The following is a 24,645-nucleotide window of genomic DNA, read 5'->3' as shown; positions in this document are numbered from 1 at the left end:
GCACCCTTTGCCGCAAGGTCTCCTCTACATTTTTTCGCTTGGTGACCCATCTTTCGGCATCTCTGACACTTGGCACAGTCACATTGGCCAACATGATGATAGTTGCACCTGTTGCACTTTGGATATTTCCCAGCATATCCGCTCGAAACCTGCCCGCTACCATTGTTGTTGTTGTGATTCTGAGTGTTAACGCTCCGAGTGAATTCGGGCTTACGGTAGTGTTGTTGCGGTGGGAGGTTCGAGGATGAAGATCTGGTGTTGTCAAACTTCCTCTTCCCGCTGTTCGGGTTGCTGTTGCTGTTATTGTCGTTACTCTGGTTGTCACGGGCTTTAACGGTCGAACCCCTAGGTGATAACGCACCTTGGGTCACAGCCTGATCCGTCAGTTTGTGAGCTAAACGGATCGTTTGTTGGATCGTGGCTGGTCTGGAAGTTGTTACCATGCCCTGAATCTGCGTTGCTAACCCATCAATGTACATTTCGATCCTCTTGCTCGGCGGATCCACCATCCGCGGACACATCACAGCCAACTTGTGCGAACGAGTAGTGTAGGCTTCGATTTCCGAACCCACCATCTTCAGTGACCAAAATTCCGACTCTAACTTCGAAATCTCCTCTCTCGGACAGTACTCCTCTCGCATCATATTTTTGAACTCCTCCCAGTTCATCGCATTTGCCAGTTCCAATCCAAGGATCTGGACGTTCGAATTCCACCAAGTGAGGGCGGAATCCTCAAGTGTCCCAGCAGCGAATTTGACCCTACTGGCAGGGGGGACAATTGCACATCTCAAATGCCGACTCAGCCTTCTCAGCCCAACGCAGGAAGCCTATAGCTCCCTCAGTGCCCTTAAACGTACTGGGCTTGCAGTCAAGATAGTTCTTGAAGGTACACGTTCCACTCGGACCTCCAGCTTGATTCTGAACGTGTGCGGCTAAAGCGGCCGCAACATGGTCGTTCAGCAGAGTTTGGAGTTCAGCTGCAGTCAAGCTGATGTTACCACGTCCTCGTCCAGCGTTTCTTCCAGCCATTTCCTAGAATCACAGTATAAAATGTTAAATATGAATTTTTCTTTAATATACAACACACCATACATGTAATAAAAAGATAGGTAAGAAAGAAATAAGAAACAACATCACATCACAACCACATATTAGTCTAAATAAAAATTCATGATTAAAACCATTGTATTCGCTACAAAGTATTTCCAATCAATCCTTAAAATCATAGAAAAAAATAATAGTTCGGATGGAGACAACCCCTCCATCTAAGTGTCATCATCACTAGATGTCGTCATCCGAGGACACCTCTGAGTGTGCCTCTTCCTCAGCCGGTTCTTCCTCAGGTTCTTCTTCGGGTTCCTCCTCGGGATCTTCCTCGGGATCTTCCTCAGGCTCCTCTTCGGGGTCTTCTTCAGGTTCCACTTCAGGCTCTGCCCCAGGCTCGGCCTTAGGCTCTGCCTCAGGTTCGGCTGCGTTCTGAGCAAGTTGCATTTGTAAGACATCGCAACGCTCTAGAGCTATCTCGGTTCGGGTCCTTGCTTCTTGGAGTTGCTCTTTCAAGTCTATCATCTCAGCTTGCATCTTCATCATAACCTTCATCTGTTGATCACTAGTCTCTTGCATTTCTTTCATTGCCGCTGCCATACGGGCAATCTCCTCCTTAGTCTCGGTTCCGTCTTTTAACATTCTGGAAACGTTCTCCCTCGTATAGCGCATGTAACCCACGTCACGCTCCAAGCATGAAACAACAGCTGCGAGAACTCTCTCTACAGGTTCGGTTATGGGTGGTAGGGTGTTGGGATAAGCAGGGTGGTTCGGGTGAGGCAACGGGGGAACTTGTTCGCGATAGACCATACGTCTGATCATGTTAGGGTACCAATCCCAGTTAACGTCGTTTTCGTAAATGCCTCCGGATAGGCGGTACCTCTTCGGTGCGGGAGCTTCGAGTTCCGGGACTACTCGGGGTGGTGAGGCGGTAGGTAACTGCGGTTCCTTCCCGTGAGCATGCGTCATCGAATCGGATGATGATGAGGGTGGCGTCGACATTCCTACAGGTAAGCCGTGTATGCGCGCGCGTATGAGTGAAAGAGGTAAAGAGATAAGATTACAAGACTACACAAACCTATGCAGTGCGTATCATTATAACTAATGGGTCGTTGCGGTTATAGTCTAGTATGCATGCAGCTTCTAGTTCGCTATAACAAATGGCTCTGATACCAATCTGTCACACCCTCAAAATCCACTAACGGAGTTTTGCCGTCAGAGGGTGTGAACTGGCAGGATCGGAATCATCAGTTATAATCAAACCATAAAATAAAGTTTCAAAACCATGAAAACGTTTACGAGTAATTAAATGCGGAAGCGTAAAAACCTTTAATCAAAAGTTGCGTCACGCAGGACGACTTAAAACCAAAGATAACCGTAAAAAAATAAGTTTGCAGGACAAAAGCGTTTTCAATCAATGCATGTTCCTAAACCGCGCGCCCGCCTCGGCTACCTGAGAATAACATACTAAAAGTGTCAACACAATGTTGGTGAGTTCACAAGTTATATAAAAAATAAATCGTTTAGCGTTTGCGTTCAGCGTTACAGCGTTACAGCGTTTTGCGTTAAGCGTTTTGCGTAACAACGTTACGGCGTTTTGCGTTACCAGATAGTGTTATGTCAAATTATATATCGATAGGTAGCTAGTCTATACAACAAGTATTACTAAGTGTTCGACACCGAAGCTGACTCGTTTAGTAAGTGCCTTGTCACCAGGTCCTCCAGACCATGGTACGTGTTAGCCAAAATTACACCCGCTCGACCTCCAGTCGAGTTTAGCGTTGGGTGGGGTTTGTCAAACCCAGTAGTACTACTCAACAGTGACTCGCTATTCTAAATATTAACCGGTTCGATGTGTAGGACTTCAAATATTTCGTTTTCCACTTAGCCTTTACAAGTGATATATAATTTATAACAAAATCTCAAATGCGTTGTGGAGTATGTTATCTCCCCCAAGTGAAAAACGTTTGAAAACAGTTTAAAGAGGGGAAAGTGAAACTCACTGTTTGCGAAGAATTTCCCAAAATAATTCACCAAGATGCGCGTCACCGAAAAACTCTCTCTAACGTTCTAAAACAACAAAGAGATTTTTCTAAGTGTCGGAATATTATCGAGTCTCTAGACCCGGCACATAATACCTATGCACATAACATGTTTCGTGTTTCGTTTGTGAATCGTGTGTGACTTTAACAAGTGTTTTTGTGACACATCACATTTGTAAGCAATCATATACGTGTCATGTATTCATAACGTACGTTACTAGCAATTATTCCCCGTAAGGGCATTTTGGTCAACAAATAACAATTAACTAGCCATTATTCCCCATAAGGGCATTTTGGTCAAATTATGACAATCAATTAGCAGTTATTCCCCGCAAGGGCATTTTAGTCAAAACACGACAATTATCTTGCAATCATTCCCCTCAAGGGCAATTTGGTCAAAACACGATAATAAATTAGCAAGTATCATATTTCATGCATTTTCACAAAACTCAGCAGCTAGTTTCACCGAGACAGAAATCCTACTAGAAAGATTGTACTATTTCACCGATCATAGCATCTCAATTAATTTACCAAAAATCATCACAGAAGCACATACGTATTAGGTTTCCAGAAAATATTTTATTACATTTTTATTCCTCATAGTTTTCTCACAATCATCAAATCATTACAGCAAACTCATAACAATCAAATTCATGCACAACAGAATGTTATTTGCAATTCCCGTTAAACGAAAAATCCAATAAATGCAAGACCACTTGGGTTAGGTTCCTAACTCAATAAGTCAACTTCCAGAAGTGGAACCAACCCAATTGGTCTAGTAGTTCATGAGATATAACATTTACAACATAACCTAACAGCAGGTCTAACAGCTCAGCTTTGCACAAGTTTTTGTAAAATCATAAAAGTTAACTTCTACTTGTCCAAAAATTACAAGTTTATATTCTTTAGAAACTAGACTCAGCCTAGTTTACTGTAGTACCAACAATCTCAACCAATTTTCATGTTTATACTTCGTTACAGTCACTTAAACATCAAATACACATTCTGTCCAGAAACTGTTTGCATCCAAACTCAATATATTAACAACCTATGAACTATCATGCATTCATATGACCCTCTAGACTCCATAAACACCATCCATGCACATCAATTAACTATTTGCATCCAAACTCAATATATTAACAACCTATGAACTATCATGCATTCATATGACCCTCTAGACTCCATAAACACCATCCATGCACATCAATTACATATTACATACTTGATTAGGGTTTGTGTTTGAATTCAAATCAAAGACACAACAATCAACATGCAACAAGATTCAATCTAGTTATCAAATCATCATCCAAATAACAACAATCATATTAACTATATGCACTCATGAAATCGGCCAGCTAGGGTTTGTTATTAACCCAACAAACATCAAAATCAAGTAGTAAAGATGTATATGATGATCAATTATACCTTCCTAGCACCTAGTTCTTCAATCAAACACTTGATTTGATGTTGTATGTGTGTGTATTGATGGACGGCAGCCGTGAGGGAGGGGTATGGGTTTGCGATCGGAACTTGTGGGAAAGAAGAATATTAGTTAGGGTTAAGGTTAAGGATCTATTTATAAACACTCAAGTTACACTCAAGTCCCTCCACTTCTAAGTATTACTTTTCTAGCCTAACTAACTTGTTTTCATCTTGAGTTAACGTTTATAACCATGTTATCACATAACACATAAGTCTAACACATAATTATCACATAATTACTGTTTTGACGTTTTTTCGTTTATTTATCAATCGTTTGCGTCAACTCGTTTGCGTTTCGGTGCAAATCCCGAAAGACTACACATGTAGTAAGTGTTAAGCGTCATTTAAACCCTAGTTTAAATGTAATGAAGTGTGTGTTATAGATTCAGTGATCTTAAGTTTGACTTGACGGAGTTGAGTTAACGGAGTTAACCCGAAATTGACGATTGTCACAGGTATGCGCAGGTTCACAATTTCTTTACGCTTTTCCTTAGAAGAGTTTTTGATATACTTCTGTTTTTTAGGTTGTGCATCGGGGTGTTCACGAACACATCATATGACGATGCGATGAGCACAGCCCTCAACGCTTCTCATGAGGATGGGGAAAAGGCTGGCTTCCTGCTTGGTCTAGGGTTTGTTGAACAAGGCATTCCGCCTTCCAACTTCCCTCTTTACAATGTGGATACTGAAGCTGCGTATGACCAAGCAGTGAATCAGTATGCCGCCTTCCCGCATCCGGTGGTGGAGAAGGTAAACGAGATTGCTGCTACTGCTGATGGGCTAGCTATCCTCAAAGCTATCCTTGAACCGCCACACTCTACTGATGGTGCGGGTCCAAGTGGGAGTGGTCCTGAAGCTTGATACTTTAGATCCCTTTCCACCATTAGAGTAGATTTTTATGTTTGTAGACTTCTAATCTTGTATGCGGGTATGTACCCAGCAATTCTTGTAATGTTTGAATGTTGATGGAATAAAAATTATTTGTTAATGCCTTGCCTTGTTTATTTCGCGCATATTTTGTTTTAACTTAGCAATTTCTTGAGTACTTAGATAATTTAACTTTTCAACGTGGCAGATAATAAGTTAATGTTTTGCTTCCTCTTTCGTGATTGTGCGGATAAGACCGTCACTTTCACTTAGTAGGATGGCTAAACTTTACCTATATCTGACCTGCGTGGAAGTTTTCCTCATCTTTTCCTTTGAAATTTTCTAAGTGTTTTGAATAAGTTAACCTTTCGACGCGCGGTTGCCAATAGGTCAATGTTCAGTTTCCTCTATCATGATTGTGCGGGTAGGACCGTCACTTTCATTTATTGGGATGACCAAACTTCACCTATAGCTGACCTGCGTGAAGGTTTTCCTTAGAAATTTTTACCGTTTTATGTGTTTATGCGGGTTTTGCCGCCTTCCACACGCAACGACTTACTTCTTCCCATATTTATGCGGTGAACACCGGCATATCAGTGTGTGAAGTTCATAAGTATAAAGGTAAGGCTATCAACACAATGTGATAAAGGAGAATCATTTCCATTAGAAGTGGCTCTAGGCCTTTTCTTTACAAGTTTGGAATTGATCTACATGTAACATTTGCGTAATTGAGCTCCATTCCATGTTCTTGGGATAGGAGTGCCATCGAGCCTTTCGAGCCGGTATGCGCCTTTTCCCAAAACTTCTTTGATAATGTACGGTCCTTCCCAGACCGGTGCCAGTTTTCCTGGGCGCTCTTGGTTTGAAGCCTCGTTGTTACGCAATATGTAGTCTCCTACATTGAAGTTGCAGAGTTTTACCCGCGTGTTGTAGTACTTTTGCATTTGTCGCTTGTATTTTTCTTCACGCGCTGCGGCTAAGTCTCTGCGTTCCTCGGTTAGCATAAAGGCTAACCGTCTTTCCGCATCATTGTCCTTCTGGCTGAATCAAGACCCTTGGTGAGGGCAAACCAATTTCGACTGGGACCATGGCTTCAGTGCCATAAGTGAGGCTGAACGGGGTTTCTCCCGTACTGCCTTTTTCAGCGTTCTGTTTGCCCAAAGGACGTGTGGAACTTCGTCTACCCAGCCGGATCTGTGTTCCAGGAGTCTTTTCTTTATGCCTTCGACGATGCTTTTATTTGCTCTTTCCACCTCACCGTTACCTTGCGGGTGTGCCACTGAGGTAAAGGTGTGGGTGATTTGAAGTTCTTCCAGCCACTTTTGTAGCTTCTTGTCAGCAAAGTTGGTGCCGTTATCACTCACCAAAGTCTGTGGAAGTCCAAAACGACAAATAATAAATCCCAAATAAATTTTTTAATATGTTTTGCGGTTGTTTGGGCTAAGGGTTTTGCTTCTATCCACTTGGTGAAGTAGTCGATGGCTACCACTAGGAACTGAACGTTTCCTGCTGCTGTAGGAAATGGGCCTGTCACATCGATGGCCCACTTCTGAAATGGCCATGAAGAGGTGACTGGAACAAGTTCATTCTTCGGGCGATGCGTGTTGGGTGCGTAGAGCTGGCAAGACCTACACTTTCTGATGTATGCCAGCGCATCCGTATGCATCCCCGGCCAAAAGTACCCCGCGTTGTTTAACTTAGCTACAACAGCGCGTGGACCTGCGTGTACTCCACAGATGCCTTCGTGTACTTCCCTTAGGAGGTAGTCAGCATCTTGGTTGTCCACGCATCTTAAGAGTGGGCCAAGAAAGTTACGTCTGTAAAGGATGTCATCGATGAGTTGATAGTTTAATGCTTTACAACGTATTTTTGTTGCCTGTGTTTTTGACTCTGGTAGTATACCCGCTGCAAGATAATTTATTATCGGTGTCATCCACGTTTCTGTGCCGGTTTGGATGACACAAATTTCCTTGTGCGGGACTGATGGTGCTTCAAGGAGTTCGATGCGGATGTCCTTTCCCAAATGGGTGAAGGCTAATGATGCAAGCTTGCTTAACGCATCCGCAGATTTGTTTTCGCTACACTTGACGTGTATGACTTTACTATCATTAAAATCGCGCATAAGGGTTTTTGCTTGTGCGAGGTACAGGGCCATTGTGTCGTTCACGGCCGTGTACGTTCCGTTTATTTGGTTGGCTACTAACATAGAATCCACGTGGGCTTCCAAGTTTTTCACTCCCATTTTACGCGCAATTCTCAGCCCGGCCAAGAATGCTTCATACTCGGCTTCGTTATTCGTACTTGGAAAATCCAGTCGAATAGCGTAAGTGTATTCTTGGCCTGTTGGGTTGGTTAGTTTCAACCCTGCGCCTGAACCCTCGTTGCTGGCTGCTCCATCGGTGTAGAGTCGCCAGACATCATTGATGTCCTGTGCTGGGGAGGGTTGAGCCTCCTCCTGGCACTCTTTCTCCCACGAAGCGGGGACTTCTGCTATAAAGTCGGCCATGACCTGGCCTTTTATGGCTGGTCTTGGCTTGTACTTTATCGCATATTCCCCCAACTCAATTGCCCATTTGGCTAGACGTCCCGATAACTCGGGTTTGCCTAGAACGTTTGCAAGTTTGAAGTTGGTGAGAATGGTGATTGGGTGACCTTGGAAATATCGTCTTAGCCTGCGTGAAGCCTGTACAAGTGCTAAGACTAGTTTTTCCAGGGTGGAGTACCGGGTTTCTACGTCTGTTAGGACACGGCTAACATAGTAAATAGGCATCTGGATACCTTTTCGCTCTACTAGCAGGACTGCCCCGGTTGCTCTATCTGTGGCAGAAAGATATATGATTAATTCCTCCCCCGCTTCTGGTGCTGTGAGAGTTGGGAGTTCGATCAAGCGTGACCGAATTTCCTGAAAAGCTGCTTCCGCTTCTGGTGTCCAGCTGAAGTGCATTTTCTTTAAACAGTTTCTCAATGTTGACACGAATGGGAACGACCTATCCGCATGGTTTGACAAAAAGCGGTTAAGTGCGACTAGGCGTCCATTCAGTGTCTGGGCTTGCTTGATGGTAGTAGGTGATTCAATTTTGATAATGGCTTCGACCTTTTCAGGGTTCGCTCTGAAGCCATCTTTAGTAACAATGACTCCCAAGAACTTCCCTTCTTCCATCCCAAAGGAACACTTGCTCGGGTTGAGCTTCATGTTTATCTTTCTGAGCGTGTTGAAAGTTTCTTCGATGTCTTTCAACATCGCTTCTGGCTCAGGGCTTTTGAGGACCAAATCATCCATGTAGACTTCCAAGTTTCTCCCAATTTGGGCATGAAACTCTTTATCCATCAGGCGTTGGTATGTGGACCCTGCATTCTTAAGTCCGAATGACATCATTTGATAACAAAATGTGCCATCGGGCGTCTGAAATGCGGTTTTGTCCTGATCATCTACAGCCATGTGGATTTGATGGTACCCCTTATATGCGTCAAGGAAGCATTTAAGGCGAAACGGTGCTAATGAATCCACTTTGAGGTCAATTTCGGGTAACGGGTAACAATCTTTGGGGCATGCTTTGTTTAAATCTTTGAAATCTATACACATGCGCCATTGTTTGTTAGCCTTCGGTACCATAACGGGATTTGCAACCCATGTTTGATATCTACTAACGCGTACGATGCCCGCGTCAAGGAGTTCCTTGACTTGAGTTCTACACGCGTTAGCCTGTTCCGCCCCCATTACTCTGCGCTTTTGTATGACTGGCGTAAAAGCCGGGTCACACTTGAGCTTATGCTCTGATTTACTTCGAGGTACACCAGTCATGTCAGCTGGTGTCCACGCGAAGATGTCAGCGTTTCCTTGTAGTAAGCGTTTGAGTAAGGTGCGCGTAGGATCAGTTATTGTTGGGCCAATTGTAACAGCCTGGTCAGGGTATTTGCCATTGAGGGCCCATTTTTCTGGTTCGGTGATGGTTGGTTTAGCCATCTTTGGTTTGGGTTTAGATGAGACGGATGCGATGCATACCTGGGGGATACCGGTGATCATCGCTACACCCTCAGCAGTTGACCATCCCATCATGCCGTGGACTGAAGATACCACGGCGTTGAATCTTGCCATCCCGTCTCTCCCGAAGAGAATGTCGTATGTGTGATGTGGCTTCCTCATTACGACGAAGTCCACGTCTTCTGTGCGGGAGTATTTCCCGTCCGTGAGAATGACGGGGAAAGATAGGATACCCAGGGGGGTGTTTGTGCTGCCTTCGAACCCTTCCATTGAGGCGTAAACCGTTTCCAGGCGTTCTTTGTCTTCGTCGTCTAGCTTGTCGAAGAACTGCCTGTACATAACCGTTGACGAGGCGCCGTTGTCAGCAAGAGTGCGGGAAGTTATGTAATGCCCCAGCTGGCTTTTGATGATGATAGGGCCTTCCTTGTTGGGTCCTCCTGGCACTCGCGGGAAGCGCACCTCAGCTTCCTTCCATTAGCATGGTTCTGTCGTTCGTCTTTTTCTTCCTCTGATGTTGCCATGAACCATGTGGATGCTGATGTCAACGGGCTTTCGTCCGTTGCCTTTATACCGGTTATCATTCCTTCCTCCATTCTTGATTGATGCCACAAGGTGTGCAAGTCTTCCATCCTTGACGAATGTTTCAACAATATCCTTCAAGGATGTGCACTCCTCTATATTGTGACCCTTTGTCCCGTGGAAGTCACAGGATTTGCTCTGATCCGCATTAGGTCGCTGCCGGATCATTGGAGCATTTGGCCATGGGAGTTTTTCGGTGGCAAATATCTCCGTGACGCTTTTGGTGAGTGGCGTCCACCGGTGTTTTCGGCTTGAAGGGTGCGTGTTATCCCTTCCGCCAACAAGAGGGCGAGAGCTGGATGAGGTGTCAAAGTTTACCCTTGACTGCCAAATACCTAGCTTCCTCTTTTTGTTCTGCCGGGCGATCCGAACATTGTTTTCTCTGGTCCTCTGCGTGTAGAGGTGTGTACTCTGGGGAAGATCCCTACCCAGTTGCTTCTCCGTCTCGGCAAAGCGCTTGGCCGCCGTCATGATGGCATCCCATGTGGATGGCATGCCGTCCTTACCCGTCAACGTGCGGATAAGCTCTGGGTATTCGGCGCCCTGGATGAAAGCGGCGCGAACAAGATCTTCACTTATGTTGCCCAGACTCAGCTTTTTGGAGTTGAAGCGAGTGATGAAGTCTAGTAAAGATTCATCTTCCTCTCTCACGCAGTTGAGGATCGTCCACTGCTCTTCAGTATATTTCCTCTGTTGACTGAAGTGTTGGCTGAACTTGTGTTGAAAGTCCGCCCAATCATAGATGTAGTGGACCGGTAAACGATCAAACCACGCCCTGGCCGCTCCAACCAGCGTCATCTGGAACATATAACACCACGTGGGTTCCGTCCAGTTACTGACGGTTGCCCCCGCTATGAATCTGTTCAAGTGATCGTCTGGGTCGGATAGACCATCATAAGTGCCGATGTTGGACATCTGTTTGGCACTTCTCGGGGCGATTGCTTCCGCAATGTCCCTTTCAAACTTGGATGTTCCCGCATTTGCAGCAGTTGGTCTAAAGGTTTTGGAGAAGTCGCGTGGGTTTCCCCCCGCGTTCCTTGGTTTGAAGGTTTCTCCGAAATTCCTTCTTGGTTGGAAGTCCGTTTCTTTACGCTTCCCTTTCGCCCTATGGCGAGGGTTCGCGTCAGTGTCGGATTCCTCCCGATCATCGTCCGAGTACTCGCACTCACTGTTCATGTTGAGCTGTTGTCGAGTGCTTCCGAATTCGTCAGCCTGTTGGAGTGAACGCAAGCGTTCATCCAACTCAGCTTGGAATTCCTTCTGACGTGCTTCGGCCCACGCCTTAACTTGATCGAGTGTTTGGCGAGGGAGCCTCGTCTGTTTCTCCAACTGGGCATCAGTGAACCCCAGTGAAATATTGTTTACTCCACTTGCCCCGGCTTGGGTAACCGGGGTAGTGTTCGTAAAATTTGTGTAACCGCCGGTGTTCCCCCCAGTAGCTGGGGTTGTGGTTACCGGGGTTTCTTGGTCACTTACTGGCCTTGGAACCGGAGTAACGTTAACCATTTTTTCAGAAGTTTTGAAAAAACTGAATTAGTTCTAGCTTTTATGCACGGATGGCGCCAATGAATAAACACTAATTGACCCCGAGTAGATTATGGATAATCTGGGGGTTAAGTAATGTTTCCCACGAGGGTTAGGTCCGGCAAAGAAGGATGTTCTTCAGATGACCTGCAAAACAGACACTGTGAGCTCGTCACTGAGAAGGGGGGGGGGGGGGTTCCTCCTTGTGACCACCCTCCGGCGTGAGAATCAGACTAGATTGCTCTGAATATAAGTGTATATTGAGAGAAATAGCTAGTGAAGGCAAAATACAAGATGATGATACCGTTCCAAGGTGTTGGAGTATTTATAGCCGAAGGTAGGTTTCCAAGCAGGTACAGCCAGCTGTATAATATTCCTGTTCTACCAACTATGGGCTACGCACGTGCCATGCTGGTTGGTGGGTAGGCAGCGGCTGATAGTGACAAGGCCGGCTGTGTACTGTTTCCTTTCCACCAACTGCAGGCTATGTGCGTGCCACGACAAGGGTTGGTGAGTAGGCAGCGGCTAATAGTGACAAACAGTACTAGAGCATGCTCCTCGTACTGTTGTCGGTGAGCTGTCACCCTGTGATTGGTTCATGGGCTGCTTTGGTCAGATCTTATCTATTTTGTCCATACCTTGGCAGGTATAGTACAAAAGATCTTCCAGAAGCATACGGACTGGCTCATTTGGGCGGGAGTATTCCCGCCTTGCTCATTCTTTCAGGTGACACTGAATTATTGAGAGTTAGTGCCTTGTGCGTGTAGCCTTGCTATTAGTGCGGGTAGCCTTCCCTGATGGCTTGTATCCGCAGCTGCGGGGACAGGCGGGGTACTTCACCATTAGGAGGCTTTCCCTGCGGGAACAGCTGGCGTACTGCGCGTAAGGTCTTCATCTCTGAGCATGGTGGGTCCTGCGGAACCAGTTGGTCCTTGCGCAGACGTCCCTCTTCAAGGTGAGTCTTGCGGGTCCAACTGGGCTCTGCTGGGACCTACCTCTTCATCGTGTCTTCTTACGTATCAAAGGCTCTTGTTGTTCTTCGTCTTTATCCTACATAAATACTTAAAATGGTCACTTTACTACTTAATTACCCGATGTGTAGCATTTGCAAATATTTGCCTACATTATTTCCAGCCCTCGTTTTAAGTTATATGAAAGGCTTAAAATAAATCATTGATAGATTTGTTGCGGATTGTAATATCAGTTGGCCCAAGTCCGGGCCCAATTTGAGAATCTATATTGTATGGTATATTATGGTTCAATTGATAAGAGTACTAACAAATATTAATTTCAATGATATGCTTCTTCATAGCCCATATATTAGTTACAACTAGGGGTGAGTAAGATAAGGGTTGAACCCTTAAAACCCGGTTATTCGACTCACAAAACCCTTAATTAGACCATGGTATATAAAAAGGGTCGGGTTAAGGGTCTTTAAATTTCATCTTAAAGGGTAAACCGGTTTCAAAGGTCTGACCCTTTGACCCGTTTACTAGTTTCTAGATATACATCAGATTCGTGATTCATCTGAAATTAGGAGAGATTTATATGTCAAATATGATTCACCCGCAGTTTCCTAACTACTAAGAAAAATAAAAAATAATTGGCCATACTACTAACTGGAAACAGATATATGAGAGCCATTGAATTGTTCTCTACATGTAATTCATGAATGTGAATTTTATTTGTAACAGTTCAAATGGTTGATAAACGTACGAAGTTAGACTTTACTATGTTATTAAATGAAAATATAGTTTTATGATTCATATGATAAACTAATATATAAGATATGTCATATATATGCAACTAGTAAATGTAGAAAAAAAGATGTGATTAATGTTTTAAGAGGTAAAAGGTTGGACTCTTGAAACCCTTATTTATACCTGACCCTTTTTATTGTTTAGAGAGTAGGGTTTCGGATCTACGTTTCTTTCTAAAAGGGTCCGGGTCAGATATTAGGTAAAAGGGTCGGGTCCTACCCTTTGAACAATCCTAGTTACAACCCTCCATTTATGTTTAATGCTCAAGCATGGCGCCCAACCATTCTAGGAGGAAACTGCTCATAAAACCCCCTGACTTATCTACCCGGAGAAATGCTGGCAATAGCAAGGTTTCTTTATTGGAACGGCTTTTAAAACTTTCTTGTTAGGCTAAATGATAAAGGGTTAGGCTAAATGTACCCCCTGGTTGCTTGTCATACCCCCCCCCCTCCCTTGGAAAAACCAATTTTCATATTAACACTTAAAATCATATAATTACCAAATTAGCATAAAAGTAAGGATTTAATATTTTTTTTTTACAATTTGCGTTTTCTTTTTATGATTTCGAGTTTTGGGTTTTGGGTTTCGGTTTTAGGGTTTAGGGTTTAGGGTTCGGTTTCGGGTTTCGGGTTTAGGGTTCGGTTTCGGGTTTAGGGTTTAGGGTTCGGTTTCGGGTTTCGGGTTTAGGGTTTCGGTTTTAGGGTTTAGGGTTCGGTTTCGAGTTTAGGGTTTAGGGTTTGGTTTCGGGTTTAGGGTTTAGGGTTTTGGTTTATTTTGTAAAAGATAAAATGGTAAAATAAGGATATTATAAATATATATACTATTAAAATTAAAAAAAGATATTATAAATATTTATAATATTAATATTAAAAATATTAATATTAAAAAAATAAATTAATAGTAATACTGATAGTTTTTAATTTGATATATGTAATGGAGGTTATCAAATGAAAGTAATGTTGTAGGGACTAATATGTATATAAATAATGTTAAGAGTTAATTGTAATTTATGTAATAAGTTCAGGGGGGAGTATATTTAGTAAAAATGGAGTAAGGGGGTATGTTTAGCAGCACCCAATGATAAATTTTCATTATGGGATTGATTTATTTTTGTGGAAATGTTCCTTAATGGAGGTTATCAAATGAAAGTAATTTTGTAAAGACTAATATATATATAAATAATGTTAAGAGCTAATTGTAATTTATGTAATAAGTTCAGGGGGGAGTATATTTAGTAAAAATGGAATAGGGGGGTATGTTTAGCAGCACCCAATGATAAATTTTCTTTATAGGATTGATTTATTTTTGTGGAAATGTTCCTTAATGGACTAATTGATTCTTTAGTCTTTCTATTTATATGACTTATCAGGGTAAACAAAATAAAAGCCTACCTCTTGAGGTTTGGTGAAAAACCTAAGGTGGTTATAATCATTCTTAGCGACTGATTTTCTTGCATCATATAGCCACTTTGTAAGTACTCTAACAAACTCTTCCTCTTGAATAAATTCATCTCCTGTAAAGTCAAGTTGATCCATGATTCTATCCGAAAAACCTTGGCTTAGTTCGCCGTTTGTTTGCACTTGAATTCCCACAAGTAAAGTTTTCAACTCAGCCTTGGTCACTTTACCATCGTGGTTATTGTCGAGTTTCTTGTAAAGGCTGCACATCAGATTTTCACTCAATCACAAGATTTTCGGTTCCTAAGAAAGAGAAGAAATCAAGGCAAGTACTAACTATTTGATAAGCCGCACATTTGCTTTTCCGTTTAGAGAAAGAAGTTTTAGTAGTTTGTTCTTGACATATTTTTGTCTCACATAGTCGAATCTTCGGTTTTGGATCCATGGTTGGAAGATCTACACGTGGAAATCGAAATCAATTAGCTAGCTTTACTTAGTACTTAGATATAAAACTTATATATTAATATGTTGATGAAGAAAAGACTAACCTGATACACTACGTACGCAAAGAAGAAACTCAATGTTATAATGAGTGTTATTAAAACTAACACTCGAGTTACTGAAGTCGAATGGATGATTTTTGGGAGTTGGAGAATAAGAAATGGGATCATCGACGCAAGCATGAGTCTTGCAGTGTAGCTTGTCTCACGATCGGTTGTAACACCATAAGCTGAAAAAATAAATAATAGAAAGAACATATAACATTATATATCCATGTACTCTATGCAGGGGCGGACCCACATAGTGTGGATCGGGGTCCCGGGACACCAATGTTTTTTAAAAATTTATTAGAAGCGGTATATTAAATTTTTTGAGGACCCCATAAGATTTAATACTTGGAACCCATACTATTAATGTTGATGTGGTCTGGTGAAAAGTCCCTTGTTTTATCTTTGAAAGGTCATGGGTTCAAGTCTTACAAGGCTCAGTTTTTGGTTTTTTGTGTTAATTTTTAGTGTTAATCAATCATTTGATTGCTAATGTTGCAATGATAACTTTGGAAACATTCAAACACCTCTAAAATACATATCATTGTTTTCAACTTTATGCATGGTTTTCTTTAGAAACATTCAAACACTTTAAAATATCAGTTTTATTTTTCACTGGTTTAAGTTAATGGTTTTCAACACATGCTTATGAAAGGGTGGATCTAGGTTCTATCTCAAAAATGTTTAAGAAAGGGAAAACAAAGTGTTTATGTGTCAACCCGACCCATTTTGACCCGTTCAGGTAGTGATGATTGAAAAGAAAGTTTTATTATGATATTGTTTTTTATTATGTTCTTCGCCTCGACCCGACCTGAACAACGACCGACCCGAAAAATTTGAACACCGAAAATATGGGACCCCATTGGCAAAATATCCTGGGTCCGCCACTGACTCTATGCATTGTTGTATATTAATCAAGTACTTGTTAATCTGGCTAGAAATTGCGGCTGTTCTTCTAGAAATTGTGGCTGTTCTTCAAGATCATAGCTTCCGAAAGCTATTACCGAGGGCCAAATCAATGTTACACTCATGACTGCTGATCCTGCTAGGATACTCATTCCCATTAGAGCACTAGAAGCTGCACCCGCGTCGTCACTTGATAAATTTGATTCTGCAAATTTATCACCAAACATATTATGCCCTTATCCGTTAAATCAAATATAACCAATACCTGAAACTATTATGATATTTATATTGGACATTCTATACATATAATATCACAGCTATGCTATTTTTTGTCAATATTAGTTTTCTAGGCAAGTTTTCCTTGTCTACATAAATGTATCTCAATTGATATGCATGCTAGCTAGCAAAGGCATAAAAGTTATAGTGAAGCTAACTTGTTTATAAGACCATCATTGATGACAAACTAAATGCAATTACAAACACGTCTAGTCAGCTAACACATGTTTTTTCATGAATTCTTTAAAATCACTCATTTTCTGCCTACCCCTAAAATATCCTAACAAATTCTTACATTTCTACGTCATCGCCTCTTTTCACATATATTTTCATATTTAAATTATGATTTTTTATATCAATTCAAGTTATTTGTAAAAGTTTAATTAACTTTTTATATCAAATAAACATTTTGTTTGTAAATTAATGTATACAAAATAAAGTATTGAAAATACAAATAGTGTTGCAAACGTCATAAAGTGTTGAAAATATTGGTATGAATATGTTGACTTTAACTTTTGAGTACTGTTCTCCGTATATTTCCAAGTAAATATGTTTAACATTTTTTCTTTCCAAAAATATCTCTTTACACATATATTTTTTAACTTTCTAAATATGGCAAAATAAATATATGATATTTAATGTTTATGTTAGAATGCAAGTTAATGGAGAAATTTTCTAACACAAGAAAAAAGTGTGAAAATGAGAAGAAATGAAGCTTACCAAGAACAATGTATAAAGTAGGAAAGTTTGCAAGAATATGGAACAAACTGGCTCCAAATATACCCGGTCCGATAAGACTGAAAAATTTATCTGACCCCTTCGAAATATAACTTTGACCTATAGACATCAAGTATTGGAAAACCACAACCAAGAACAGTCTTCCCCAAACACCACTTGTGCACGGCAAGAACCCGTATTCTAGTTCACATGTCACGGTTGCGCCTTCTGTTTTCCCACAAAACCCGATTAAAATCGCAAACAAAAAGCATGTTTTCATCATCCTTTATGGTTTGATAAAAGCACGTTTGGATTTAATCTTGAAAATGTTTGGTTTGGTGGATAAGATTCTTTGTGAGTGTATGAACTATGAAGGGTTGATTTAAACATATTGTTGTACTAGAATCCAAAGGGAAACAAATTGTTGAAAGGTGACAATGGTTGATTCAAAATAAAATAAAATAAAATAATTTTCGTGGTTGTGAAATATCTTAAAAACATTTATCTTAATACGTACACAATATAGGGGAAGATTAATGAGAGAAGAAAAAAGTTGAATGAGTATTGAAATGTTGATGAATAAATAAGCAAACAAGTTAAATAATTTTGTAAAAGTTAAAGAGAACATATATTAGAAATGATAAAAAAAGAAATAAAAACATAAAAATAATTTCGAAATGTAATTCAAAAAAGAATGGGACAATAATATTAAAGTTGTTGTACGATGTTTATTAGTTGATCCGCATTTTCTAATAACAGATAGTTTTATCTTAAGATAAAACACCTTAAAATGGCGAAGAAAACGAACCCAGTTATCATAAACACCTTAAAATTTGTTAAAAAGGACAATGGAAAATTGCTTAACATAGCAACAGTTACAATGATAAACACCAAGAATCAGTCACTTGATATACTAATGTACATACATGATATGAAAATAAAATTTTATAATACACATGAAAGAATACTTGTTGTAATATGCAACATAACCAAAAATTTTGAATATAGACAAACAACACATCTAGTAGAACCTGATTCATAAAGTGTAGTGCGGGATATAGCTAACTAATCTAGCTTATGACCAACCCCAAACCGCGGTAAGAAGATACAACATGAGTAGCGTTGTAGGGTATAACACATAACCCGCGTACCCTGTCCAAAGTGGAAAAACTGTCCTCATACTTGTGAAAACTCCCATCACTCCACAAATGACCAAAACAACTAGAACCTCAGCCGACACGTCCCATGGCAAATCCCTTATAAACACCGTTAACAAAAATGTTGTCAAGCTACTCATATTGCTCATGAACACCCCTGAATAGATCTGCAAAAAGATAAAATCAATAACTAGAGAAACATAAAACTTGAAAGTTGAAATAAATGTGTAATGGGACAAGAATTGATTTAAGAGTAAATATATTATATAGCATTAACAAGAATCTAATAAGTGGATGGATGAATAGATGAGATACCTGAGAAAGAGTTAAAGATGCGGCACGTTGAGTCTTTTGGCTTGCTGAATTAATCGTTGATAATAAACGTGGTATGTTTATGGCGCACGGTATTATAACGTATGGGATAAGGAAGGAAGGGATATTCGCATCAGTAGCAAAACCCGAAACATTCATTATGAGTGGAAGTGCAACGAGAGCCGTCACGAAAGTCCCAAATATTATCATAGCCAAAGCCTTCAAGTATTCCGAAATCAAACCCTGATCATTAGGGTTTTTCGTCTTGGGTATCAAAGGTTGTTGTTGCTCTTCATCTGAAACCTATATAAACACAAGATGATTAATAATTCATTTACATGATATTCAAATTCTGAAATGGCATTCACATGTAATTAAGGCTCTTACCTCTTGAGATTTTTTGAAGAAATGAAGAGGATTATAATCGTTCTTAGAGAGCGATTTTCTTGCCTCCTTGAGCCATTGTGTTAAAATTCTAACAAACTCGTCTTCTTGAATACATTTGTCGCCTGAACTATCAAATTGTTCAATGATTCTTTCGACAAGATCATCGCTTATTTCACCATCTGCTTGCAGCTGTATTCCTAAGAGCAAAGTTTTCAACTCGGCTTCGGTTACTTTACCATCATGATTTTTGTCAAGTTCCTTGTGAAGACTGCACATCAATATTTCAAAATATACCATAAGAATTTTTTTTATTTTTTTTTTCAATTAGAAAGAAAAAAATAACCAAAATTTAAGACAGGTACTGACTCTTTAATAAGTTGCACATTTGCTTTTCCATTTGTAGAGAGTAGTTTCAATAATCTGTTCTTGACAAATTCTTGTCTAATATAATCAAATCTTCTGTTTTGAATCCATGGTTGGAAGATCTACATGTAAATCAAAAACAATTATCTTCACTGAAATACGAAACGCTACGTGTTGTAAACGAGTTAATCATTTCCCTATATATATTTATTCCGGATATTGTTTTGCTTGAAACATAAAAGACTAACCTGATACACGACGTAACCAATAAAGAACGATGCCGAAAGAATGAGAGTGAGTAGAACTATCACATGTGTAACCGAAGTTTGATTGATGATTTTCGGGAGTTGAAGGATTAGAAACGGGATCATCGACACCAGCATTAATCGGGCAGTGTAGCTTGTTTCATTATCAGTTGTAAGACCATAAGCTAAAACAAAATAAAGATAAAAAAGAATTAAACCAAAACTAATAACTTAATTTTGTATTTAATATTGAGTGCGCTTGTGATTTGATTATTGGTTGTGTACAGGGCGGACACAGTACCGCTCTATGACCCCCCCCCCCCCACCACCCCCAATGAAAAATATTTCTAGATCCGTTAATTTGCGGGTACTTATATTTTTATACAATAAATACCTGTTAATTTCTTTATAAATGATGTCATTTCTCCTTGTGGTGAAATGGTATCATCATCATCGGCTAGATCATAACTTCCGAAAGCTATGACCGACGGCCATATAAGTGTTAAACTCATAACTGCTGATCCCGCTAGCACATTCATACCCATTGCGGCACTAAAAGATGCACCCCTGTCGTCGCCCGTTAATCCATTCTCTGAAAAATATTTGTCAATCATATTAGCATATTTTATTAAGATTACTCTGAAAAATATTAATATTAATTAGCATAGTAACATCATAATATTCTGTAAAATACTTTGATCATATTAAAAATATTTCTGCTTATTTGTTTTGTGGGTTTCATTTATTTAGAGAATATTTAAAAGGCTTTCTGTAACTTTTTTTGAAAAGGCGGTATTTTATAAAAATAAATAAAAACAGTCCTAGCAAGTAGCTAGAACAAAAAAACATAAAACATTACAAATACAATAGAGGGTTCTTAAGCCACTCGATCCTAGAAATATTACATTTACGATTTCTGCTACTATACCATAAGAACGAGAAATTTAAAATTTCATCAAATATCGTTTCTTTGTTATGCCGATTCTTCTCAAATACCAAGTCATTTCTGAATCTCCAAATAATCCACCAAGTGACAAATATAATCATCCCGATCATATCTTTCTTATGAGTTTGGACTCTTAAAGTGTCCCACCAAGACATCAGCTCAATCGGAGCCAAAGAGGAAGACAACGGTAGGCCAAGCCAAGAAGCAACAAGACCCCAAATCCGATTAGCCACCGAGCACATACCGAAAACATGGTCAATAGACTCCTCATGATCATTACAGATAGGCTTTCTGTAACTTTTAAAATAAAAAATAAGAATTATTAACATACAAAGCTGTCCACAGGTGACTTGTTTTATGATCACTATGCAATATGCATGCATGGATACAAATACAAGTGGGTCAAGTTGTCATAAATTACCTAGAAAAAATATCAACAACTCACATTAATTATTATAGTATTATACCCTTGAATCGGGCACCAAGTTTGTCTTTGACTTGGTCCAAGAATAATAGCTTGAACATTCTCTTCCAAGTCTTCATTATTTCATAAGGTTATAGCCATTAAAATATACATCTCTAAATATATTTCATAATGTTTTTCACTTTCACCAATGGATCTTCCATCCATGAAAGTTTTTCGTTTTGTAGTGGTTGACTATATATTGAAATTTCGAAAAGGACTCAAATTGATAAATTACTTAGTTTATAGTAATATAAACACGCTACTGTATAATAAGTTTTCTTACCAATACGAGTATACTTATCAATTATGAACGCGCTACTATATAAAAAAGTATTAGTAATATAAGCATGCTATTATACAAGGAAATGTTAGATTCTTTAAACGTAAAAGAAACAGGAGCTGTTTGATAGCTTCATAATGATTCTATTAAGAGAGACTATATCTGAATTAGTCACATACTTTTATTTTTGAATAATAATGTAAAGAAACTATGCTTACCAAGGATGAGGAAGAGCATTGGAAAGTTTGCAAGAATGTGGAACAAACCGGCTCCAAATATACCCGGTCCGATAAGGCTGAAGAATTTATCCGACCCGTTTGATATATAACTTTGACCCAAAGACATCAAATATTGATAAACCATGATCAAGAACAGTCGTCCCCAAACACCACTTGTGCACGGCAAGAATCCGTATTGAGGTTCACATGTCACCGTTGCACCCTCTATATTTTCGAATAAACTCATCAAAACCGCCAACAAAATAATAAAACCACCGAGTTTCCCATATGTTTTCATCTTTTTTTTTTCGGGTTTTTTTTATCCGTTAAAAGCTTGAGAACCCGTGACCGACGGGTTGGATACTTGGATTGCTAAGAGCAAGAAACCAAGATGAAGGAAAGATTCTAAAAGTTTAAGAAAACTTTAGGCCGGGTTTTATAAGGAAAACAGTTTTGATAAGAAGGTTTAGAAGTGAAAATGAATGTGGAGGTTTTTAAGGAATCCTTGGGGCTATTTAAATGGGTTTGTTTAAACAAAATGTTTTATAAGAAGACAAAGCTAGCTTGTTGCTTGTAGGAAGGTGACGATGGTTGAAGCAATTTGTGTCATTAGAAAACCCTAAGGGGATCCGGCCGCCGCCACCCTACGGGGAAAACCCTAATCTCCCACCTTCACTCTTCCCTCTCCTCCACCACACCTCAGCCTCCACCACTCCACAGTCGCTGCCAACCGACCCAGCCGGAAAACCGGAAAACCCTCCACAGTCGCCGGAAACCCCTCTCCACAGCCACCACCACTCCACAGTCGCCGGAAAACCCTCTCCTCCACCTTCACTCTTCCCTCTCCTCCACAGTCGCCGCCAACCGACCCAGCCGCCCAGCCTCCACTTCGACGATCCTCCACTTCGACGATCCACGGCGGCATGGATTCAGAAGAATGGGAACAACCACGTAATCGGAAAGGGAAACGGAATGGTCATCAGTCTCAAGGTAATAACAAGGTTTTATCGAAGTTTTTTGTCTCAAATCTTCCCCCAAAGTGTTCTTCGCAAGACTTAAAAGATGTTATGGGTAGCTTTGGTCGTTACAAAGGTTCCTATATAGCTAGGAAGCTGGATAAATGGGGCAAGAGGTTTGCTTTCGTATCGTTTTCCGAGGTGAAAGATGTCAAACGGTTGGGAGATGAGTTATCTGACGTATGGATCGGTTCGTATAAGTTGTTTATTGCGATTTCTCGGTTTGTGGATGGTGAGAATCTACATAGACCCGACTCTGGTAATAGGAGGAAGACGGCTTCGGTTCCTGTTAATAGCCATGCAAAACCTAGTGGTCAAACAAACCCTAGTTCCGAAGGATCCGATAGGAATGGGGTTCCCTATGCATCAGTTGGTAATGGGCGTTCCTTTGTTGATTCTTTGTTAAATCGGAACAAAGTAGATGAGATTAAGGTGGATGATTCGGTGGAACGGTTTTCTCATTGGAAGGGATGTGCTCTTACGGGGAGGGTGGTGAATCTTCACACGTTAACTTCTCTGAAAAAGTTGGTTCGGAAGCATGGTTGGAGATCATTAGAGATTAAGTATCTGGGAGGGCTTTCAGTGGTGCTGGTATTCTGCGTTAGTGGGGATAGGGATGCCTTCCTGAATGACAAAGACAAATGGTCAGACTGGTTTGAGTTTTTAGAACCTTGGTCTGATAGAACTAGAGTGGATGAGGGTCGGATCGCCTGGCTCCAAGTTCATGGAGTTCCGGCTCAGTTGATGTTAGACGAGGTATTCGATTTGATTGGAAGCAGATTTGGCAAGGTGGTTCAATCGGCTTCCTTATCAGGTGAAGAGAACAACTTATCGTATGCTCTCATCGGTGTGTTGAGTAAAGAGTGCAAACGGATTGTGGATCGGGTGGACATTAATTGGAAGGGAAAAATTTTTAAAGTGTGGGTGGATGAAGATGTTGGGGAATGGATACCGGAATGTGTAGTAGAGTATGAAGAGGATGATGGTTCCGTTTTACCGGAGGAGGATAAGTGTGATGATAATATCGTGCAGGATGAGTTCCATAATGTGCATCGTGAAGAGGGCGAATGTTCTCAAGCTAATGAGTTTTCTGTCAGGGAACATGTTGTTAATGGGTTGGATGGTTGTGTGAACGATAATTCTAACGTGATGGTCGGGGAGTTTTCGAACTCTTATGATCATTCTAATGAGGAGGCGGTCGAGAATGGTAACGTTGATAGTACTAATGTTTCTGTGTTGAAAGGCAAGGGACATAAGAAGTTCAGACGGAAGTCTTTATTTTCTAATCGGAGTGGGGGTAGTGGTTCTAGGGAGCGTCCTAAGAAGAGACCAAGGGAGGATAAAGATATGTTTGATCTTGATAGGTTTATCGGTATTATGCACGTGCCTTCGGATGTTACTAGGGGTATCGAAACAGGTGTTGAAGGAGTGTTCTTAACACCGGATCTTAACAAAGGGATGTCTACTAATACGGAGGTGGTTCGAGACATCGAGGGAGAGACTGCGGAGCCCTCGATGATTGGTAGAGGTATTGATCCGGTGCAACACCAAGGTCCGATTGAGGTGGAGTTGGAGAAGACCATTGAGTTGAGTAAGGCGTTAGGTGTTGAGAATTTGCAAGATTTTGTTTCTAATGTTAAAGAGGTTCTTGTTTCCGAAGGCTATCAAGAAGGTGTTCAATGAATGTTTTTTCTCTGAATATTCGTGGGTTAGGGAGTTCTAGCAAAGCCGATTGGATTCGAGGTCTTCGAGTCCATCATGAGGTTAGTTTTATTGTTTTACAAGAGTCGCAATTTGTTTCCTTGGATTCTGTGGATGTGCGACGGTTTTGGGGTTATGGTGAGTATTCTTTTGATTGGGTTCCTTCATCTGGAAGGTCGGGTGGGTTACTATCGATCTGGGATTCCCAAGTCTTTCGTATGGAAAGGGTGGTCAAGAATAATAATTGGCTTCTAGTTTCGGGCACTGTGAAAGGAAATAGTAGCTTGTTTCATATTCTCAATGTTTATTCTCCTCAAAATCTAGTTACGAAACGAGCACTTTGGGGGGAAATTCGTGATTTGATCGGGGAGGGTAATGGGAGGTGGATTGTGGCAGGAGATTTTAACTCGGTTCGGTGTGCCGAGGA

General features: G+C 40.7%; 2 protein-coding genes across 2 annotated transcripts; both read right to left on the bottom strand.

The window, feature by feature from the left end:
• Positions 1 to 12,522: 12,522 nt before the first annotated feature.
• On the bottom strand, positions 12,523 to 17,490 carry LOC143587390 (sodium/calcium exchanger NCL2-like). The gene is made up of 6 exons (XM_077068691.1): positions 17,131 to 17,490; positions 16,151 to 16,339; positions 15,229 to 15,410; positions 15,018 to 15,136; positions 14,675 to 14,942; positions 12,523 to 12,573 (listed from the first exon to the last, which is right to left on the bottom strand). Exons 1-6 carry the CDS (start codon positions 17,408 to 17,410, stop codon positions 12,523 to 12,525), a joined length of 1,089 nt encoding a protein of 362 aa, XP_076924806.1. The 5' UTR covers positions 17,411 to 17,490.
• Positions 17,491 to 18,020: 530 nt separating this feature from the next.
• On the bottom strand, positions 18,021 to 21,800 carry LOC143587387 (sodium/calcium exchanger NCL2-like). The gene is made up of 7 exons (XM_077068687.1): positions 21,502 to 21,800; positions 19,986 to 20,183; positions 19,595 to 19,776; positions 19,350 to 19,468; positions 18,984 to 19,251; positions 18,600 to 18,899; positions 18,021 to 18,451 (listed from the first exon to the last, which is right to left on the bottom strand). Exons 1-7 carry the CDS (start codon positions 21,797 to 21,799, stop codon positions 18,203 to 18,205), a joined length of 1,614 nt encoding a protein of 537 aa, XP_076924802.1. The 5' UTR covers position 21,800; the 3' UTR covers positions 18,021 to 18,202.
• Between the last annotated feature and the right edge of the window lie 2,845 nt (positions 21,801 to 24,645).

The sequence above is a fragment of the Bidens hawaiensis genome, unplaced genomic scaffold (genome assembly GCF_021521415.1).
Source record: "Bidens hawaiensis isolate Kalapana, Puna unplaced genomic scaffold, B.hawaiensis_p1.1 tig00035476_1, whole genome shotgun sequence".
NCBI lineage: Eukaryota > Viridiplantae > Streptophyta > Magnoliopsida > Asterales > Asteraceae > Bidens > Bidens hawaiensis.
Note: the sequence above shows the minus strand (reverse complement) of the source record. Positions and strands in the feature narration are given on the sequence as shown.